General features: G+C 35.4%; 1 protein-coding gene across 4 annotated transcripts in view; it reads left to right on the top strand.

Moving 5' to 3' along the window:
* Positions 1-19,680, top strand: part of hps1 (HPS1 biogenesis of lysosomal organelles complex 3 subunit 1) — a 43,181-nt gene extending 23,501 nt beyond the window's left edge. For 3 of the 4 annotated variants that reach the window (XM_051924001.1, XM_051924003.1, XM_051924004.1), the window contains 9 exons: positions 17-184; positions 3,146-3,334; positions 9,166-9,233; positions 9,551-9,682; positions 12,290-12,368; positions 12,539-12,670; positions 17,965-18,078; positions 18,984-19,070; positions 19,408-19,680. In XM_051924001.1, coding sequence (XP_051779961.1) covers positions 17-184; positions 3,146-3,334; positions 9,166-9,233; positions 9,551-9,682; positions 12,290-12,368; positions 12,539-12,670; positions 17,965-18,078; positions 18,984-19,070; positions 19,408-19,566 — 1,128 coding nt within the window. In that variant the 3' untranslated portion in view covers positions 19,567-19,680. Of the gene's footprint in view, positions 1-16; positions 185-3,145; positions 3,335-9,165; positions 9,234-9,550; positions 9,683-12,289; positions 12,369-12,524; positions 12,671-17,964; positions 18,079-18,983; positions 19,071-19,407 lie in introns of all 4 variants that reach the window. The other variant, XM_051924002.1, reaches the window with a different exon arrangement.
* Positions 19,681-19,743: the final 63 nt, after the last annotated feature.

A 19,743-nucleotide genomic window follows, 5' to 3' on the forward strand; every position in this document is an offset into this window, starting at 1 on the left:
CCATTTTGCTCTTTAGATGGCAGAGGACAGCTTGAATATTTTGGAGTCTGAGCACCGTGACCCTGCATTCCCCAGGAGAGTGTTTCTGGAGGCAACATTTAAGGATGGCTACTGTCCAATGATGCCCCATTCTATGTACTGTCTGCCACTCTGGCCAGGCATCTCATTGGTGCTTCTCACTAAGGTATGAAAAAATTGTCAAGGGAATTTTGTTGATTAGTGAGATCTTACAGTGTCCATCTTACATTGTTACCCAATATGTACTGTATATTGGGTAATATTTTAAATAGTTTCTGTATTCAATAATACATTTGTGTTTATTACAGCTAAGTCTAAATAGTGTTAGAATATCAATATTTAACTTTCATGTAATATCAGTTTTAGATATTATAAATAACATAAACTAGTTTTACAAAACACTTAAATATTCTGAATATTCCTGAACAAATTACCAAAGTATGAGAACAAATTTATAAAGATGTATTCATTATTTTATAAATATTTCATTAGCTACTACATGCTAAAATTATCAATAAATGTTAAGCCAGTTATATTTAAAAAAGCAATCTAACCTCAAAAAATAATTTTGAATTAAGTACACGGTAATCTACTGAGCTAATTTGTTCAATTGTTACAGCTTGGGTGTGTGTGAAACTGACTGTAGAGTACAGATTGGTTTTAATACATTGCATTGCATTGAAATGAGTACATTATATTGATTTACATTAGCTAATACTAGCCATGTGCGCCCAACTACGTTGCGCGTGTTAAAGTTGTCTGTGAAGGGCTCCCTGCTTAAACGCGGCTGCCAGTTGTGAACTGGGCCCTTCGTCGCACAGCATTGTGATTTTTTATAAGGGAAACAAAATTACAAAACAAAACCCTTGGACATTGATTCGATAGGAACGGCCTACTCGGAATCACTGTCCGAATAGTAATTATGTGGTGGTGTAGGAGCATTTCTGCTTCTCTCCGTTCACAGTCTGTCTCGTTTTCACGACGCTGTCGTTTCCTCTCACGATCTCTTCTCAACCTTTCACCAATCTCGCAGGTTGCTTTGTGGCAATCCAAAGAGTAAGGCAATATACACGGAGCAATGGTTATAAAAGGGGGACACATAGGTATCCAGGCTCTTTAAAGCATAAATAGGGATCACTTCACTGACATGTGAGCAAGCCACGGTACAACTGTGAGACATGCAGCACTCGCTGGCTACAACGTAACAATAATAATTTCCGGAACGTGCTGTTACGTTGTCATTCATTTTACCCACTGTCTTTCTTTCATTTATATGTTACGTAGGCACATACCTTTTATCTTCGGCAATCTCATTCTCTAACCAGGTCTCAGGAGCTAACCAGCGTAACACTGTCCACCACCCCTTTCGTTATTCTGGCACATTGTTGACATCCGTGAGTAACAACAACGTACTAAACTGGAAGGTGGTCTACACATGCGTGGAATTCGCGGACAAACAAAGATCAAGATCCAAATGAAGATTATATATAAAGATTAGTTAATTTAAAGCACAACAATTTGTTTAGTTTGAATGTCTGTGTTTTGAGGTGTGACTGGAGTACTACAGACTTCAGTAGTATAAGCCTGGAAGAGGTTCTTAATGCAATGCCTATGTTTTCTGCGGTGGGTTGGCACCCTGCCCAGGATTGGTTCCTGCCTTGTGCCCTGTGTTGGCTGGGATTGGCTCCAGCAGACCCCCGTGACCCTGTGTTCGGATTCAGCGGGTTGGAAAATGGATGGATGGATGGATGGATGCCTATGTTTTAGCTATCTCTCTACTGCCATCTAGTGCTTCTTCTTCTAATTCATTCGCGGACAAACAAAGATCAAGATCCAAATGAAGATTATATATAGAGATGCTGAAAGTCTTTTTAATGTCAAAAGCACAATAGAACAATTCATAAACTTTATTTAAAATAGCTTTCAGCAATTTTCCTACTGTACATAATGCACTCTTCAGATGTGCAGTGCTTTATGCTCTTAAAGTGTTTAGAGTAACTGCGTAAAAAATTTGTGACATACATTGGCAAAATTAGACCACAACATGCATGATAATCTTTACTAATGCAATCTGTAATCAGATGTCTGTTCTACTCCATTTTTAAAATTGTGTATTACTTTTATCTCACTTTTCTATTTGGAGATATTTTATTGTCCTAAATAGTATAATTTTTCTTGTTTATGTCCATAATAAAAGTGAGATGACTCATTACTAAATAAAAAAGAAAAAAATCCATATTTGTGCTTCATCCTGGTGAGTACAAAGTACAGATGGTCTTATGGCGTACACCATAAGACAGATATAGTAAGAAGAGCAAATTTAACATTACCCATATACCATTAGAATTATTTTTTTGTTTTTTGACATATTTTGCACTACTGTGAAATCTATTATAGCCTTTATGGTGGACGGCTGGGGGTTGTGCCCAGAGAGAGTCCATACCTCCCCTGGTCTGTAGGGGGACCATGGGAACCGAGCATGGAAGCTCAACCCTACTAGGGCCTGTGGCCACCATAAGGGCGCACCAGGAGGAGTGGAAAGCCCCGGATGTCAGCACTTCCGCCACACCAGGAAGTGCTGCCAGAAGATCATCACAAAGCACCTAGAGCACATCCGGGTGATTATAAAAGGGGCTGTCTCTTTCCAGTCAGGGAGCCGGAGTCGGGAGGAAGAAGACAGAGCTTGGGAGAAGAGGAGTAAAGGGCGGCAGAAGGAAGTCCGAGAGAGCAAGAGACAGACTTTTGAAGGGTGTTTGGTGCACTGTCACTGTGTTGTGTGCTGGAACTGTAAATAAACGTGTGTGTTTTCGGGACATTCTGTGTCTGCCAGTTTGTGTCCAGGCTGCTTTACCACACCTTATGTTTTGTTTTATTTGTCTTAAATATCAGGCATGGATAATTGATCTTATGCATAATTACAGTATACTATTTTTAAAGCTATTGTTTAAATATGGTTGTGTTGGATTTTGGGGATTATGGGTAAAGTACTACTAAACTGTACAGAAATATCCATTTTTAATGTAAAACCACAGGAAGGTAATTACACTACTAAGCTCCTCAACAGTCATTTGTTTTGGGAAAGTTGAACAAGTACATGTCTCAGCTAAATTAATACTATTCTCCACAGATTCCTAACAGTCAGGTTGCAGTGTCACTGTACAATTTCTTGGAGGCATTCTCCTTGTTAGAGAAGAAATTAAATGAAGTCCAGGAGGGCATACCACATTCCCGTTTGCAGTCGTCTCTTCCATCCCTTGCAGATCTTCGTACAAAGCTTGACAAGTTCATCCGTGCTCTTGGCAACATAGATCAACAGGTATTTATTACATTGTGTTATAGTTAATGTACAGTTGTGCTTGAAAGTTTGTGAACCCTTTAGAATTTTCTATATTTCTGCATAAATATGACCTAAAACATCATCAGATTTTCACTCAAGTCCTAAAAGTAGGTAAAGAGAAACCAGTTAAACAAATGAGACAAAAATGTTATACTTGGTCATTTATTTATTGAGGAAAATGATCGAATATTACATATTTGTGAGTGGCAAAAGTATGTGAACCTCTAGGATTAGCAGTTAGTTTGAAGGTGAAATTAAAGTCAGGTGTTTTCAATCAATGGGATGACAATCAGGTGTGAGTGGGCACCCTGTGTTATTTAAAGAACAGGGATCTATCAAAGTCTGCTCTTCATAACACATCTTTGTGGAAGTGTATCATGGCACGAACAAAGGAGATTTCTGAGGACCTCAGAAAAAGAGTTGTTGATGCTCATCAGGCTGGAAAAGGTTACAAAACCATCTCTAAAGAGTTTGGACTCCACCAATCCAAAGTCAGACAGCTTGTGTACAAATGGAGGAAATTCAAGACCATTGTTACCCTCCCCAGGAGTGGTTGACCAACAAAGATCACTCCAAGAGCAAGGCATGTAATAGTCGGCGAAGTCACAAAGGACCCCAGGGTAACTTCTAAGCAACTGAAGGCCTCTCTCACATTGGCTAATGTTCATTTTCATGAGTCCACCATCAGGAGAACACTGAACAACAATGGTGTGCATGGCAGGGTTGCAAGAAGAAAGCCACTGCTCTCCCAAAAAAAACATTGCTGCTCATCTGCAGTTTGCTAAAGATCACATGGACAAACCAGAAGGCTATTGGAAGAATGTTTTGTGGACGGATGAGACCAAACTAGAACTTTTTGGTTTAAATGAAAAGCATTATGTTTGGAGAAATGAAAACACTGCATTCCAGCATAAGGACCTTATCCCATCTGTGAAACATGGTGGTGGTAGTATCATGGTTTGGGACTGTTTTGCTGCATCTGGTCCAGGACGGCTTGCCTTCATTGATGGAACAATGAATTCTGAATTATATCAGAGAATTCTAAAGGAAAATGTCAGGACATCTGTCTGTGAACTGAATCTCAAGAGAAGGTGGGTTATGCAGCAAGACAACGACCCTAAGCACGCAAGTCGTTCTACCAAAGAATGGTTAAAGAAGAATAAAGTTAATGTTTTGGAATGACCAAGTCAAAGTCCTGACCTTAATCCAATCGAAATGTTGTGGAAGGACCTGAAGCGAGCAGTTAATGTGAGGAAACCCACCAACGTCCCAGAGTTGAAGCTGTTCTGTACGGAGGAATGGGCTAAAATTCCTCCAAGCCGGTGTGCAGGACTGATCAACAGTTACCGGAAACGTTTAGTTGCAGTTGTTGCTGCAAAGGGGGGTCACACCAGATACTGAAAGCAAAGGTTCACATACTTTTGCCACTCACAAATATGTAATATTCGATCGTTTTCCTTAATAAATAAATGACCAAGTATAATATTTTTGTCTCATTTGTTTAACTGGTTTCTCTTTATCTACTTTTAGGACTTGAGTGAAAATCTGATGATGTTTTAGGTCATATTTATGCAGAAATATAGAAAATTCTAAAGGGTTCACAAACTTTCAAGCACAACTGTACATAAAAATATTACAACTACTATTGCTACTACTGTTATTTCATGCTCATGTTAGCCTAATATGTGACAAAGCTGGCATAGAAAAGATAATGTATATATTGGTATGTATGGGTATGTTTCCTCAAACTAACTGCTAAACTTTTATGAATGAAAAAAAGCAAAAATTAAACATCATAAAAGTTACTTTGTAAGCATTTTTTTAATATGTAAATTATTTGGTGTAATGTTATCAAGTCACGTTTTTAAAATACAGGCTTTATGGTTGCACAGTGGCCTTGCAGTAAGGAGACTACAGTTTGCATCCCGGATTTTCCTTGCATGGAGTTTGCATGTTCTCCTTGTGTCTGCGTGGGTTTCCTCCTACAGTCCAGAGAAACGCACGTTAGGTGGATTGTGTCATTAAACTGACCCCAGTGTGTGTGCATGACTGTGAGTTTGTTTGCCCTGTGGTGGACTGGCACCCTGTCCTGAAATTGTCCCTGCCTTACACCTTATGCTTGCTGGGATAGGCTCCAGCCCCGCACAACACTGGTTAAGCATGCTTAGAAAATTGTATGGTATGGTATTTTTAAAATGGACAGTAACTTATAATAGTAAGTAACAAGATAGTTTCAGACATGAGCTTATTCTTCTGAATTTTGATTTGACAATGGACTGTGTTTCCTAGCATTGCATATATTCTTTGATAAATAACCCTGGGAAAAAAAGCTATGTAAACCTTTGCCATTTTTCAAGACAAGTGAATAGTTTTCAGTTTAATCAGACAGTCACCATCTCCTGTATTTCCTTTCTGTTGTCATTCAGCAAGCATGTACAGCTAATAAAATGTAGGGGTCATAGTTTAAATAAGGACTAATGTAAAGTACCAGAATTGTCATACTTAAGCCATGCTAACTGTTTAAGACATGAAATAGAATAATGCAAAAATATTTAATATCCGTTGCCTTACTTGTACCTTCAATGCCTTGTGTATCTTTACCTCTCTTGACTGTCACTCCCTTTGTCATTATTTTCAAGGTCCCTTCTTACCTCTTGTCTAATTTTATACTTACAGTCTTTGAACACGACTCTGACATTGTGCCTTCTATGCCTTTTCTCCTCCTCTTGCGTGTCACATTTGCACGTCCTCTTTAGATCACATCACCAAAGCTGAACTGACCAATTGTATTACTAGTTAGTTTAATAGTTACTGTGCATTCCAGGTAAACTTAAATACCTTTAAATATTATTTTATGTCTTCATGTTAATATCAATACATTTTAACAGATGGCAATAAAAAAAATGCATCAAAACTTACACTTCTCTATCTTTTTAAGTATTTCTCCATTTTCAGTCTTCTTAGAATGTAACTGATAAATGCTTTTTTTTGCTCTTGAACTGTCCTTAATAGTTCCTAAAGAAGATCGTCTGGATCTAACTGTCATTGTTAAGATTGAAACCAATTACTTACAGTAGATGATGTTAGATTACCAGTTCTGACAAACACATTTGAAGGGTTAAGTGATATACTTAGGAGCAAATTTGATGAGATGGTCTACCATAAAGGGGGATCTGTATGATTTGTCAGTGCAAATAAGACTAAGGAGACCAGAAGTTTTCAAGAATGATTCAGATCTTGATGTAGGAAATGGGGGTTGTAGGGCAGGTTTAACCAAAATTTTGTCTTAAGTTATTAACAGCAGGATTCAAAATAAAACATGTGAAACTGAGTTATGTGTAACAGGACATATATGAAACATTATAGCACTTAGAGAAATTTGAATGTACTTAAAGTAAGTATTAGGGATGGTTATAATACAGTATAAATAGAAACACCTTACTTTATTAAAGAGAAGCAAGCTTAAAAAGGTGTAGGGATAATCAAATTCTTAATAGAGAATTTAACTGAGTGGCTGCCTAAAATGTAAAATTAGCAGTATTTTAATAAAATCGGAGTAACAGTATCTGTTGCTGCTGTGTACAGTTTTCATGTCTAGTTGAATTCTAGTTTTCTCTCACATCAAAAACATGTAATGTTAGTGGTCAAATTCAAGTGTTCCATGCAATGGATTAGTACCCTATCCAGTGTTATTTTTGACCTTGCTCCCGATGCTACCAAAGTGGTTGCAGTGTCCCTGTGATTTAATCGAGATAGAGGTATGTCACTGGCAATCACTTGCACACCTCCACACATACCACTGCTTTTTAATAGATTATGATAAAAGAGAAACAGCAACAAAACTTGAATTCCTATGTTCAAAAATCATGTTACTTTGCAGTATATAATCTTCTGTTATAACTGCTTTTGTTGCATGATAAATATTAATAGCATTTTATCTGTATAGACCATTCATATTTTCATCTATTCACTTCTTTATGTGTGCTTTTTAAAAGGTTCTCTGAAAATCCAAGATAAATGTGAACAGTTCAAGGTCTAGCCTTGTCTGACTCAAAGAGTGAGTTAATGAATTCAGGCTATGTATAATTGATGTATTTATTTTCTACGCTTGCTTTTTCCATTTGTGGGTATTGAAACCTTGCAGCAGTTGCTGGAAGATGAGAACCAACCATGAATGGAACAGCAGTCTTTCAGAGTAAACTTGCATGTCTTTGGTATGAGGGAGGAAATCTGAGTATCTAGTCAGAACCAACTTGGACACAAGATTTTTGGAGTTTATAGTGCAATCTCCAAATGGTATCTGACCCAAGAGCAGACCTAGGTCAATTACGCTGTGATGCAGAAGTTTGATTTTAATTGTTTACTTTTCTGTCATATGCAACAGGACTCACTCCACTAATGCTCATTTATAATAGAGCGTATTAACTCCATTACTTTGTTGCAGTTTTTAACATTAGTCAAAATCTAGTCAAAATTCTATCTTCAATTGCATGTCCATGGAAATTAAAAAAAAAAAAAAAAGTTATATCTAATGTATTGTTTATTTCTCCAACAAAAATACTGTAAATTTATTTCCATTTTTTATGTTCGTAACAACATTGATCAGCCTAGGACCTCAGCATAGGTCATGTCTTTTTTTTCCTGGTTAACTTCACCCAGCTCTAAATTCCATATTTTCATGTGAGATTTAACATCTTTTCTGTTTCTTTAATCTCTCTATCGATCTCATCTCTTCTTTCAACACAGCTTGTAATCTGGAAATGTCTAGAGCGCAATTAATAATATTGCTGAACTAAAGATGTTACAGTGTTCTTTAACTGATGTAGTTTTACTGGCTGTGTTATGTGATATGATAGATGCACATTGTAATTAACTAATTTTTATATAACTAAGGCACTGTTGTGAAGAGGGGGGCTGAATGCACCCCAAGGAGACGCGGTCACTCCTTCGAAACTCCTCTTAAATGGTGATACAATGGGAAACAAATTTTTTTTTTTGTTTTTTTTTTAAACCTTCTCTTTGCTCGATCACCTGCTGGCTTGCTGCTGCTGCCGTGCCACGTGATCTGCGTCTCGCACGGCGCTTCAAACGTTTAAAAGCCTGTAAAGCAGCTGTCCTTTTGTCTCACTGCCTTGACTCTCTTCTTCCCCAGATATCCTCAAACACTATTCAATCTCTTTTCGCTGTTCCAATTATTTCACTGAGTAATATTTTCCGTTTGTTTGCACTAATGCGATCTTTACTGTCATTTTTTGAGACTTTCGAATTTTCCTACTTACATTATCTCTAACCTGCTCTGCATATATATCACACCAACATTTTTGAATTCTTTACTACGTTCTACTTTGTCTTTGTCCCGGGCTTGGTTAAATCTCTTGGCACAAAGTCTAGTCTCGCTTAAGAGCTGAGAGCACAGGAAGCGTGTCTGCCAAAAGCATTCCAACAGCTGAGAGGTTAGATGACCATGGTCTTGTTTGAAAATGGTTGTAAGTAGGCTGTGACTTGCAAAAGTCACCATCTCACGGGAGTTGCTTCCAAAGGTTGTAAGTATGATGTGACTTGACTGTCTCGCGGGTCGTGAAAGTATCTCTCTGTCTCTCTTCAAAAGATCACGTCTTGTCGTAGGAAAAAAAGTCTCGTCTCGTCCCAAGATTTTTTTTTCCATTTTCCCACAATTTTGTTGACACTAGGTGAGTTTCATTGTAGAATGTGCCTCACCAGTGGTTAAATGGCTCCCATATCTGAGTGTGTGCTAGAAGTCTAATGTGTTGCATGTTTTATTAGGTAATACTTTTGTAAATTTTTTCCAGCTGCAGAACACATGGACCGACTTTAAGAACAAAGCATTTTTAAGAACAGGGCAGGGAAATGCTCAGGAGTAAGTAGCAATTCTTTGCTTTCATTTTAACTCTCATTTGATAAATCACTACAGCTGGAGCAAGTTGCCCTGTAATAAATATGGTGTATGAAACTATAGTGGAACCAAGAATAACCACTGTCAAATGCAATTTTTCTTAAATTTGCAATTGGAAAGATTCAATACCTTTTTAGTGCTGTTGTATATTTTAATCTGATATTACATACTTAATGATTTATGTATAGTAATTTAAATTGACTGTTGCTAAACAAGGAAATGTACATAAAGGGTAAGTCTTATATCAACTGTAGTTAATGGTTATATGACTTTCTTCTTAGGTTACTCCCCCTCTGCCGCTCTCTTAGAAGTCAGCTGTGTGCTATATACAGGCAGTACTTTGTGACAGAAGGTCAAGGGTCCCATCAACGATTATCAGAAAATCTCCAGAAGAAGGCTTTCACTATGATGCAGTTAAGTGTCTGTCTTTAAACTGCAATGTTTGGTATTTTTTGGAATTTGGTACATTTTTCTTAATTGAAAGGTGCTACATAAAATATAGTCTTTGCAGTGAGATAGAAGTGTTTACATTTATCACTGTCCTGAAAGAAAAGTAAATGCGTCTATTTGCCACACTGTCACATTGTTCTATATCATTCTCATAGAGAAACGCAGCTATATGGTTTACCGTATTATACCATACCAGTAAAGGCGTACTGCATGATAACGTGCAGTGAATACACTTGACTTGAACATTCCTGGTTGTCATCCTCTTTCTTTCTCTGTATGTTTGGCATTTGTTTGCTCAGAGGTTGTTGCTTCCTGAGCAGCTCTTCTTTTCTCCACCCTAGCGGCCCGCTGCTTCTCTTCTTTTGTCGGCATCTTTTTGCGTTAAAACTGATTAAGTTAGTTTTTGTGTTGCAATTACTTAGTACGTTTTCTTTAATCTTTCACTTAATCTGGCACTTAAGTCTTCAATCTGCCTCAAGAATGATTAGCGAAGGTGGTAGGGAATGAGAACGGTGCCCATACGCATGCGCTGCACGGCCGCCCTGCTGCGCGCTGCCGAGAGTTGATTCTACAATAAAATAAAAATAAAAAAAGTAATAAAAATCATCACCCCAAAAGCGGATAGTAGACATCACGTAGTATATGTGTACCAAATTTCAAGTTAATAGGTGAAACGGTTTGCGAGCTACAGGTGATTTAAAATCCTGGACAGACAAACAAACAGCCATGGTAGCGTATTATATATAAGAAGATGTTCTGTATGGCAAGAATTTGTCATGTTAACACCAAAGTAATGATTTATATGCAAATAAATAATGATTAATCTATAAAAGTTATTTTCCAACTCCCATTATATTTATCAGAGAAGCCATATCTGCAATGTAATAACCAGCCATGGAAAGGCAACTAGTTCTCTTTCAACATAATTAATTGGTATTTTATTTATTATTTACTGTACATGTTAAGCTAACTGTTGTATTACATATAATATAGTTTTAAAAAATTCCTAGTTTTTGGTAGCTTTATTATAAGTCCAAGAAAGTTCCTAATCATTGGATCAAAAAGAATATATAAATACTTCTACCTTCTATTCAAATACATTCAATTTAGTAAACTTGCAACATATTATTGTCTTGCATGTACACCTTAAAGCCATTTCATGCTTTACCTAGACTTTGTTTCCAAGACAGATTAGTTTTTCAAAACTGCTGAATACAGAATTTTTGATGGTGTCTTAAATCTTAGTCATATTTTTCTTCCATAAAAACCTTGATCGTCATTTTTACTTGCCTGTTATATTCAAGCAAAAGCACAATATGAATAGTATTTAAGTAAAGAGAACTATAGTTAACTTATGTTGTTGTGACAGTTTAGTGTAATTTTCTAACAAGCATTTATTAGCTTGCAAGAATATTGTTATTTTTGAGTCTACTAAGTGTTCTGCATTGGGAAGTCTCTTGTTAACCTTTAAAATAAATCTCAAAAAATAAATGATGCATTTATTTAAATTAAAGTTGAGAAATTTAAAATCTATAATTCAATAAGCAAGAGTAATTTATTGAAGCAAGTACTGTGCCATTCTGATGTATTTAGAAATAGTTAAACATTTTCAAATATTCCTGACAATTGAATGATATTTAAACATCTTGTTCCAGTCCATATTTCTAATGCAAACTCACATGCTTGCAAAACGTTTTTGCTTCTAGCAACTTTCTTAAAGTCGAAAATGAAATGTGCTCCTTGTTAAAGTAAACATACCTCTGCACTCTAGCAACTCCTAATTATCCTAATTAGATTAATACAGCCTTCATTTTTGACATCAGCCTGTGCACCATTTAACATGTTTTAATATTTTCCATAAAAAAATACAGTCTGCATAGATTAAAGAAAATTCCATGGGAATTGGAGGTAAAATTATAGATTTGGAAAAGAGTTCATAAGTTTTGGGAAAGATCTTGTTAAGAGCAAAAATTAAGCTTTTTATCTAGAAGTAAAAGTGCTAGGTGTGGCGCAAACAGTGTCAATGTACTGAATAGTATGGTGGCTATAACCTCATGGTTCTCATCAACAAGTACTGGGCAGATGGTTAGTATGTAATAATAAAAATTATATTAGACACTACAGAAAATAGTGCAAGTGAGTTTGTTTAAAAAAAACTGAGTATTAGAGAACATTAACAAATGAACAGTGCCAAAGCAATACTTGAGTATCTCAGGAGTGAAATCAGGGTCCTTGAATATGCCATTCATGTTCACATCCATAGTCCCAAATAGAATCTGAAAATGTTCAACAGAGTTAAATAAGCTGGAACAAATATGACAAGAGAAATGGGGTGAAAACCTACCTCAAAAGATACAAAGCTCTTATTGTAGCTGAAAGCTGTTCAACTAAATATCAGCTAAATATAAGCTGTGAATAGTCAGTTTTTTATTTTGTTGTTGTTTTTTTTTTTTTTTTTAAATAATGTTACAGTCCTACTTGGAGACACTTCATTAAATTTGAAAGTGTGTCCCTACAATGAAATCCTTCCCTGCCATTAAAAATATTTCATTTTTCATGTGTTTTTGCAGGGAAAAGCTGACAGATTGGAAAGATTTTTTGTTGGTGAAGAGCAAAAGGAATATCACAATGGTGTCATATCCTTATTATGTTTTAATGGTTTTGTAAAGCTATAAGCCAGTAAACCATTTTAGTGCCAGTTATCTTGCAAAAAGAACTCCTCTCTTCTGTGAACCAGACAAACATTTGCCTTTTTCTATTTCTCAGTTTGTCACTAAAGATTTATTTCCTTAATCAACTGCCTTACCTATTTAGAGGAGTTTCCAGGTCTAATTCATTTTATCTATGTGGATAGAACAGCAGGACAAATGATCTCCCCCTCCCTAAGTGTATCCGATGACTCTACATCTGAGCTTGGCAAAGGTCCACTTGCTCACTTTATCAAAAGCAAGGTAGGTTCTAAAGATGGTACACCAAGTCACAGGTTACTAGTGGGTTGCAGTGTTTATAACTTCATTTGTTACTCAAGGTCATTATTTTAGTTGTCTAGAATAATTCCCTTTCTCTAAAAAGTAAAGTTAAACTTTGGATGTAGAAGGTTTTCTGAAGAAGAAAAAAAAGTGAAATCAAGTGATAATGGAAATCTTTACAAACCAGGGATGTACAAAAGTAGCCAAAAAAGTTTTATGCTTATTTAATCAATGTAGAACTGCAGAACACCTGAAACTTGTAATGAAACGCCCTTATATATGAATATATGCAGTATTTAACTCATATTTTGCTTGAAACTGTTCAAACACACCTTTTGCTTTTTATTCAAGTGTGTTTTATCCATTTAAAAAATAGTACTATGCTATTCTTAGGACAGTAGCAGGGTAGGTGACACTACTTGTATTATCTGCCATCTTAAAATTTTACACTTTTTTCTTTGCATTTTTGCATTAAAAACAAAAAAGAGAGAGAGGAGCGCCCTGCAGGCTGATAGCGTCACATGGTCATTTTAGATCAGAATAATACTAAAAGTAAGCATTTTATGCATTGCTTAAAACATTTGAAACATTTTCACAGAAATAAATTAAGTTAAAAACAACATTTGCCACACATTTAGTAATCCATTTTCTTACCTAATTAGTCCAACTGATGACCACAGGGTGAAGGAAATGATCCTGGTGGAATTTGGTGCTGTAGCCTTGTTAATGTAATAGAAGTTGACAGAATTTCATATAAGCACTCATTTATATAATATTTGAACCAAGTTTATCTATTACATGGTTTAAGCATATAAGCATCCCCTTTCCTTAATGTTGGCTTCAGCAGTGTTTGGAAGTGAATTTTCATTCCTCAGACGAAAAGCTGAAAGATCCACAGCTTTAATCCAGCAGTTTGTGTGTGTGTGTGTGTTTTTTTTTTTTTCTTCAACACTGCAACATTTTTAAACCTAAATTATCTCGCGTAATGTGTGAAATGTTCAACAACAAGAAAAAATGACCTCCTCAGGCTTTACCATTACCCCATTTCCAAAAATCAGTATATGTGAAGCTTTTACTTATTAAAATGTGCACTCCATGTAGATAATAATGCAGATGTCCTTCCATTGTAAAAAATTAAATAAGTACATATCCTTGTATACATGCACTGTCCAAGTATGCAGTCATATGAAAAAGTTTGGGAACCCCCCTATTAATTCTTTGGATTTTTGTTGATCATTGGCTGAGCTTTCAAAGTAGCAACTTCCTTTTAATATATTACATGCCTTATGGAGACAGTAGTATTTCAGCAGTAACATTAAGTTTATTGGATTAACAGAAAATATGCAATATGCATCATAACAAAATTAGACAGGTGCATAAATTTGGGCACCCCAACAGAGATATTACATCAATACTTAGTTGAGCCTCCTTTTGCAAATATAACAGCCTCTAGACACCTCCTATAGCCTTTGATGAGTGTCTGGATTCTGGATGGAGGTATTTTTGACCATTCTTCCAAACAAACTCTCTCTAGTTCAGTTTAATTTGATGGCTGCCGAGCATGGACAGCCTGCTTCAAGTCAGGGGACTTTGACAGCCATTCCAGAACATTGTACTTCTCCCTCTGCAATGAATGCCTTTGTAGATTTTGAACTGTGTTTTGGTGTCATTGTCTTGTTGGAATATCCAACCCCTGAGTACCTTCAACTGTGTGACTGATGCTTGAACATTATCCTGAAGAATTTGTTGATACTGGGTTGAATTCATCCCACCCTCGACTTTAACAAGGGCCACAGTCCCTGAACTAGCCACACAGCTCCACAGCATGATGGGACCTCCACCAAATTTTACAGTAGATAGCAGGTGTTTTTTCTTGGAATGCGGTGTTCTTCTTCCGCCCTGCAAAGCGCTTTTTGTTATGACCAAATAACTCAATTTTTGTCTCATCAGTCCAAATCACTTTGTTCCAAAATGAATCTGGCTTGTCTAAATGAGCATTTGCATACAACAAGCGACTCTGTTTGTGGCGTGAGTGTAGAAAGGGCTTCTTTCTCATCACCCTCCCATACATGTTCTTTGTGCAAATTGCACTGAATTGTAGAACGATGTACAGATACACCATCTGCAGCAATATGTTCTTGCTGGTCTTTGGAGGTGATCTGTGGGTTGTCTGTAACCATTCCTGTGCATATACCACTCCTGCATTTTTCTTGACCTGCCAGACCTGGGTTTAACAGCAACTGTGCCGGTGGCCTTCCATTTCCTGATACATTCCTTACAGTTGAAACTGACAGTTTAAACCTCTGAGATAGCGTTTTGTAGCCTTCCCCTAAACCATGATACTGAAAAATCTTTGTTTTCAGATCTTTTGAGAGCTGCTTTGAGGATCCCATGCTGTCACTCTTCAGAGGAGAGTCAAAGGGAAGCACAACTTGCAATTGACCACCTTAAATACCTTTTCTCATGATTGGACACACCTGTCTATGATGTTCAAGGCTTAACAAGCTAATCCAACTAATTTGGTGTTGCAAGTAATCCGTATTGAGCAGTGACAGGCATTCAAATCAGCAACATTACAAGAGGACCCAAATTTTTGCACAGCCAGTTTTTCACATTTGATTTAATTTCATACAACTAAATACTGCTTCACTAAAAAATCTTTGTTTGGAAAACACTCCAGTACTCAGATGTTCCTAGGAAATGAAAGACATACCACTGTTATTTTTTGTTGAAAGTAAATTATTATGTAGGCTGAGAGGGCTTTCTAAACTTTTTCATATGACTGTATATTTTCACAAATTTACATCTCACCTACTAATTCATAAACATAACTCCTCTTCCAAAAAAAAAAAAAGATGTGTTCTTTAAAATACATCTGTTATACGCCCTCTCCACCCTAATGGTTGCCTTCAGTGTTCATTGATGCTATCATTATTACTATTATTATTGTCATTATTATGATAGATGGTTCTGTGAGCCAAGGTATATAATTTGTTTCTTTAATTTGTCTTGTGTGAGGGATTTCAAATCTGTTCCCCATCCCCCAGGCCAGTGTTACCAGTGGCTTGATTGTATGCAAATCGAGTTACTTGTGTTTTAAAAGAACTGAAAGAGATTGAAGGAAGGGTTAATTTATGGCAGAGGCTCTTAGACAAAATCTCCAAATAGAGAAGAACAGCAGTGGACATGTGATGACTGCCTCAGACCAGAAGGCAGCTGACAGTCAGACTATAGTAACTGTGAAGATAAATGAACAGCTACAACAAAGAGCCCTGCAAGAGTGAGGCTGCTGTAACCATGTTTGAAAGGAATTTAAAGACCACCTACTCCGCTGCATTATTTTTATTTGTACTAAAAAATTTAAAAGTCAAATGGTCCATATTGGAAGAGTATGGTGCTTCAAAGATGTTCTGGGAATTTAAATTTATATCAACTGCACTGAATTTGCTGGGCAAACAATGTCATTGCAGAAGCTAATCTACTAAAATGAAACTAACTGTAAGCCCTTTTTAAAATGAAGCACTTCTTAATAATGGACACTGTGTATGAGGGATGCTTCCATTTGGTTACTCATGAAATAGAATAAGTATCAGCCACGCATAAGAAAATTGCTGATCATATTTCAAGACCAAAAACTGCCTGATGCTTCTTTCTAGCTGATTCATCAATACATTAGTAGTTCCTTTATTTTACACCCCTGCCTGACTGCCAGGTCTTTATACCTCAAAATAGGCAAAGGAAAGACTAAACACTAAATTGTTTGTGAGAAAAGCAAACTTTTAATACCAGTTTAACTTCTTGAAATAAGCAGCTTTTAAGGAAGGTAAACATGGTACATCATCTGAAAAAGAGCTCCAGTTCTAGCATTCACAACAGAAACGTGGGTGAATTTCTGCAAAGTACTTGACTTAGATGTGTGCAGGTGACTGAGAAAAGGTACAAAGGCTGGACAGCTTTAAGATGTTAAATGATCCTGATATAGTTCCAGCAGCAAGGTGTGGTAGATGCTCTTTTTTATAATGTTTCTCGGAATTTCCTTCCTCGAAAATTACTCCAGTAAATGATGCATTTGCTTTAAGCACACATTCTGTATTCTTTTCTCTGTCATTAGGGCATTCTGGAACATTCTGACTAGAAATCGGTTTCTGTGCCTAAACCTCAAAAATATGTTCATGGATGCCTATACTTGATAAGGGTTGGTCTTGTGTCTTAAAATAATGGCATTCTCAAATAATGTCTGACCTATAATTAAAAAACTTTTCTAGTAAGCAAATTATTTTATATGTGTGTATAAATGCAGACTAAATCTAAATTTATAAATGGAGCATATACTGTATGTCATTGCCATTTAAAATTCAAATCACAGATATTTTTTTTTTACTAATGCTCTGGTATTTACATATTATTACCACTTACATATGGCTATAGAAGAATGCACATTTTAGTTGATTCTCAATTTTAAAGGAAATCCTTTTAACTTCTCAGTTAAGGTCTAAACATTAAATTATCCAACAATGTCAGTCTTTTTCCTTATGCGAATGTAACTTGTAAACTAATTTAGTTAGGGATTATTATTATTATTGATTATCTAAAGATTGGTATCCCTAATGTCCTAGAGGGAAACACATTACAAAATATTTTATCATTATTGTCCCATTGTTTGTTGCATATGTAGTTTTTTAGGTGATGAGGTATTTGCAATATAAATTTCTTTGAAGCCTCAGACTTAAATAAATTCATAAATTACCTTATTTTTAAATATTTGCCTAATTTTTCTTTATATGTGCCTTTTTATCGGGTTTTGTATTTTGTTAACCAACATGCACTATACATGAAATCTAATAGAGAGTTGCAACAAATCAGTCTGATAAATAACTGAACACTTCTTATGATTGTTATTCTCTGATATCAGAACCACTATAACACAGGAATCCTGTTAATTTCTGTATATATTTTGATTTGTAATGCTGTAATGAATATATTTTCCCTTGCATATTAACAAAATGGTAAATGGTATTATTTTGTTCATTATAATCATTATCCTTTTAATGAATGTTTTACAATTTTTTTTTATTTTAAATAAATTATTTATACTAATAGAGGAAGGCACTCAAATTTTATTAGAGCAATATCTTTAAGCTATTTAATATTTTTGGTTTTGTTAAAAATTCAAATGCCTTTCCTGTGCCTCCTTGTATTTGTCATTTCCTAAGCACAAGTCATGAAAAAACGTATACTGTAACGGATTCTTACCCTAATCATCTTTCTTTGAATAGGTATGGTCTCTGGTAAGAACTTCACGCCGCTACCTGCAAAAAGGTTACACAACAGTAACCCTACGAGATGGGGATTATTACTTCAGCTACTTTTTATGGTTTGAAAATGAAACGGTAATATTGTGTTGGTTTGTTCTGTTAACAGTTTTAATGTAACATATCCCTATTTCCAGTTTAAGCATTGGCTTATCTGATTTCCCCACAAAAGTATCCTCAGTTAATCTCTTGATTGCTGCTAAAGTCAGGCCCAGCAAACTTACTGTCAGTACACATTTAATTTAGAAATTTCATGTCTACCTTCTGGAGGATATGATTTTCAAAGTAGGCATTAATGTTGCCATATCTTGTTCAGTTCAGTTCAGTTCTGGGGTCCTTCAATGTCTAATCTGAATAATTATTTTCCAAATCTAGACTAAAAATAGTTACTTTAGTGTGTGTTTTTATTTCTCATAAATAATTTAAAAAAATGATTTCAGTGTTTTATACAGGATGCATTTTGAATCAGTTTATGCAAATAGCATTGTTCTCAAAAATGTGTACATTTGCCAGTAATTATCTGGTATATCACTTTAATTGCTTTACATTCACAGTTGTTATATTTAGTTACAGTGTTAGGTTTTCTTTCTAGCTGTATTTCAAGCCTTATTTACTTTTTAACAAATAGAATGATAAACATCATATTATAAGATCTATTATGTTGCAGTGTATTGCTAGATATATTTTTAAAAAGACAATTTTGCTCTTCATAGGATGCTAGTGTGAGATATCACTGTTGGAAAATATGAGGAAAGCGTTAATTAATTCTTAATTTTTGTCTTGCCACACAGTGCTTCAAACTGGACTCAAACTGTCTTAACATTTCTCTTTTCCATTTCATTTGTGGAAAACAAGAACACTAAATCTAATTAGATATGAAAAGATGGCATGTTTATAGGATTTAAATAATGAGCCTTCTAGCATGTTTTAAGTAAAACCAAGACCCTATACTATTACTAAATGTGTTCATATTTCATTTTCAGGGCTATAAATTAGAAGTTATTGAGTTGCCAGTTTTGTCTGATGATTCAGCCCCTATAGGAATGCTGGCTGGGGACTATTACAGGCAAGTGGTTTAATATTGAAATTACACACCATGGACACACAGCAGCCTTTTGGAAGCATGAAAATAAGCTAATCCTCATTAAATGTTTATTTAAAAGTATTTTAATATATTTGGCCTTCAGAAAAAAGCTTCAAACTTTTTAGTTGTGTGAAATATACTTGTTTTCATTTTTTAATTATTATTATTATTATTATTATTATTATTAGTATTACATATAATGATATTAACTTCAGCAGATTTTTTGTCTAGCTTATGTGCTTGTCCCAGATTTTATATTCTTCATCTTATTGTTTAGCTTTTCAGATTCTAATTTTAAGGTCTTTTTTTCCTCTTTCAGGAAGCTTTTAAGATATTACAGCAAAACACATCAAACTGAAATTATTAAATGTTATGAACTAATGACAATTCATCTGGGAGTTATTCCTCCAGACTCCATTCTGCAACAGTGTTGTGATTTAGCAAGAAAGCTATGGGAGCCCTCCAGAATCCCACTTCTCTAGAACTTGTAAAGAAAGGAGCATCTTGTATTTTATTGGAAGGAAATGTAGGTACATAATATGAAGCAACATAAAATTGCTCTAAACAAATAAAATTAAGTTTACTTTTTTCATACATTTTTCTGTCTTTAGGTGATAAAAGTGTTACATATGCTATTTTTACAACATATATGACAGTTC

The sequence above is a fragment of the Erpetoichthys calabaricus genome, chromosome 2, assembly GCF_900747795.2.
Source record: "Erpetoichthys calabaricus chromosome 2, fErpCal1.3, whole genome shotgun sequence".
Lineage (NCBI taxonomy): Eukaryota > Metazoa > Chordata > Cladistia > Polypteriformes > Polypteridae > Erpetoichthys > Erpetoichthys calabaricus.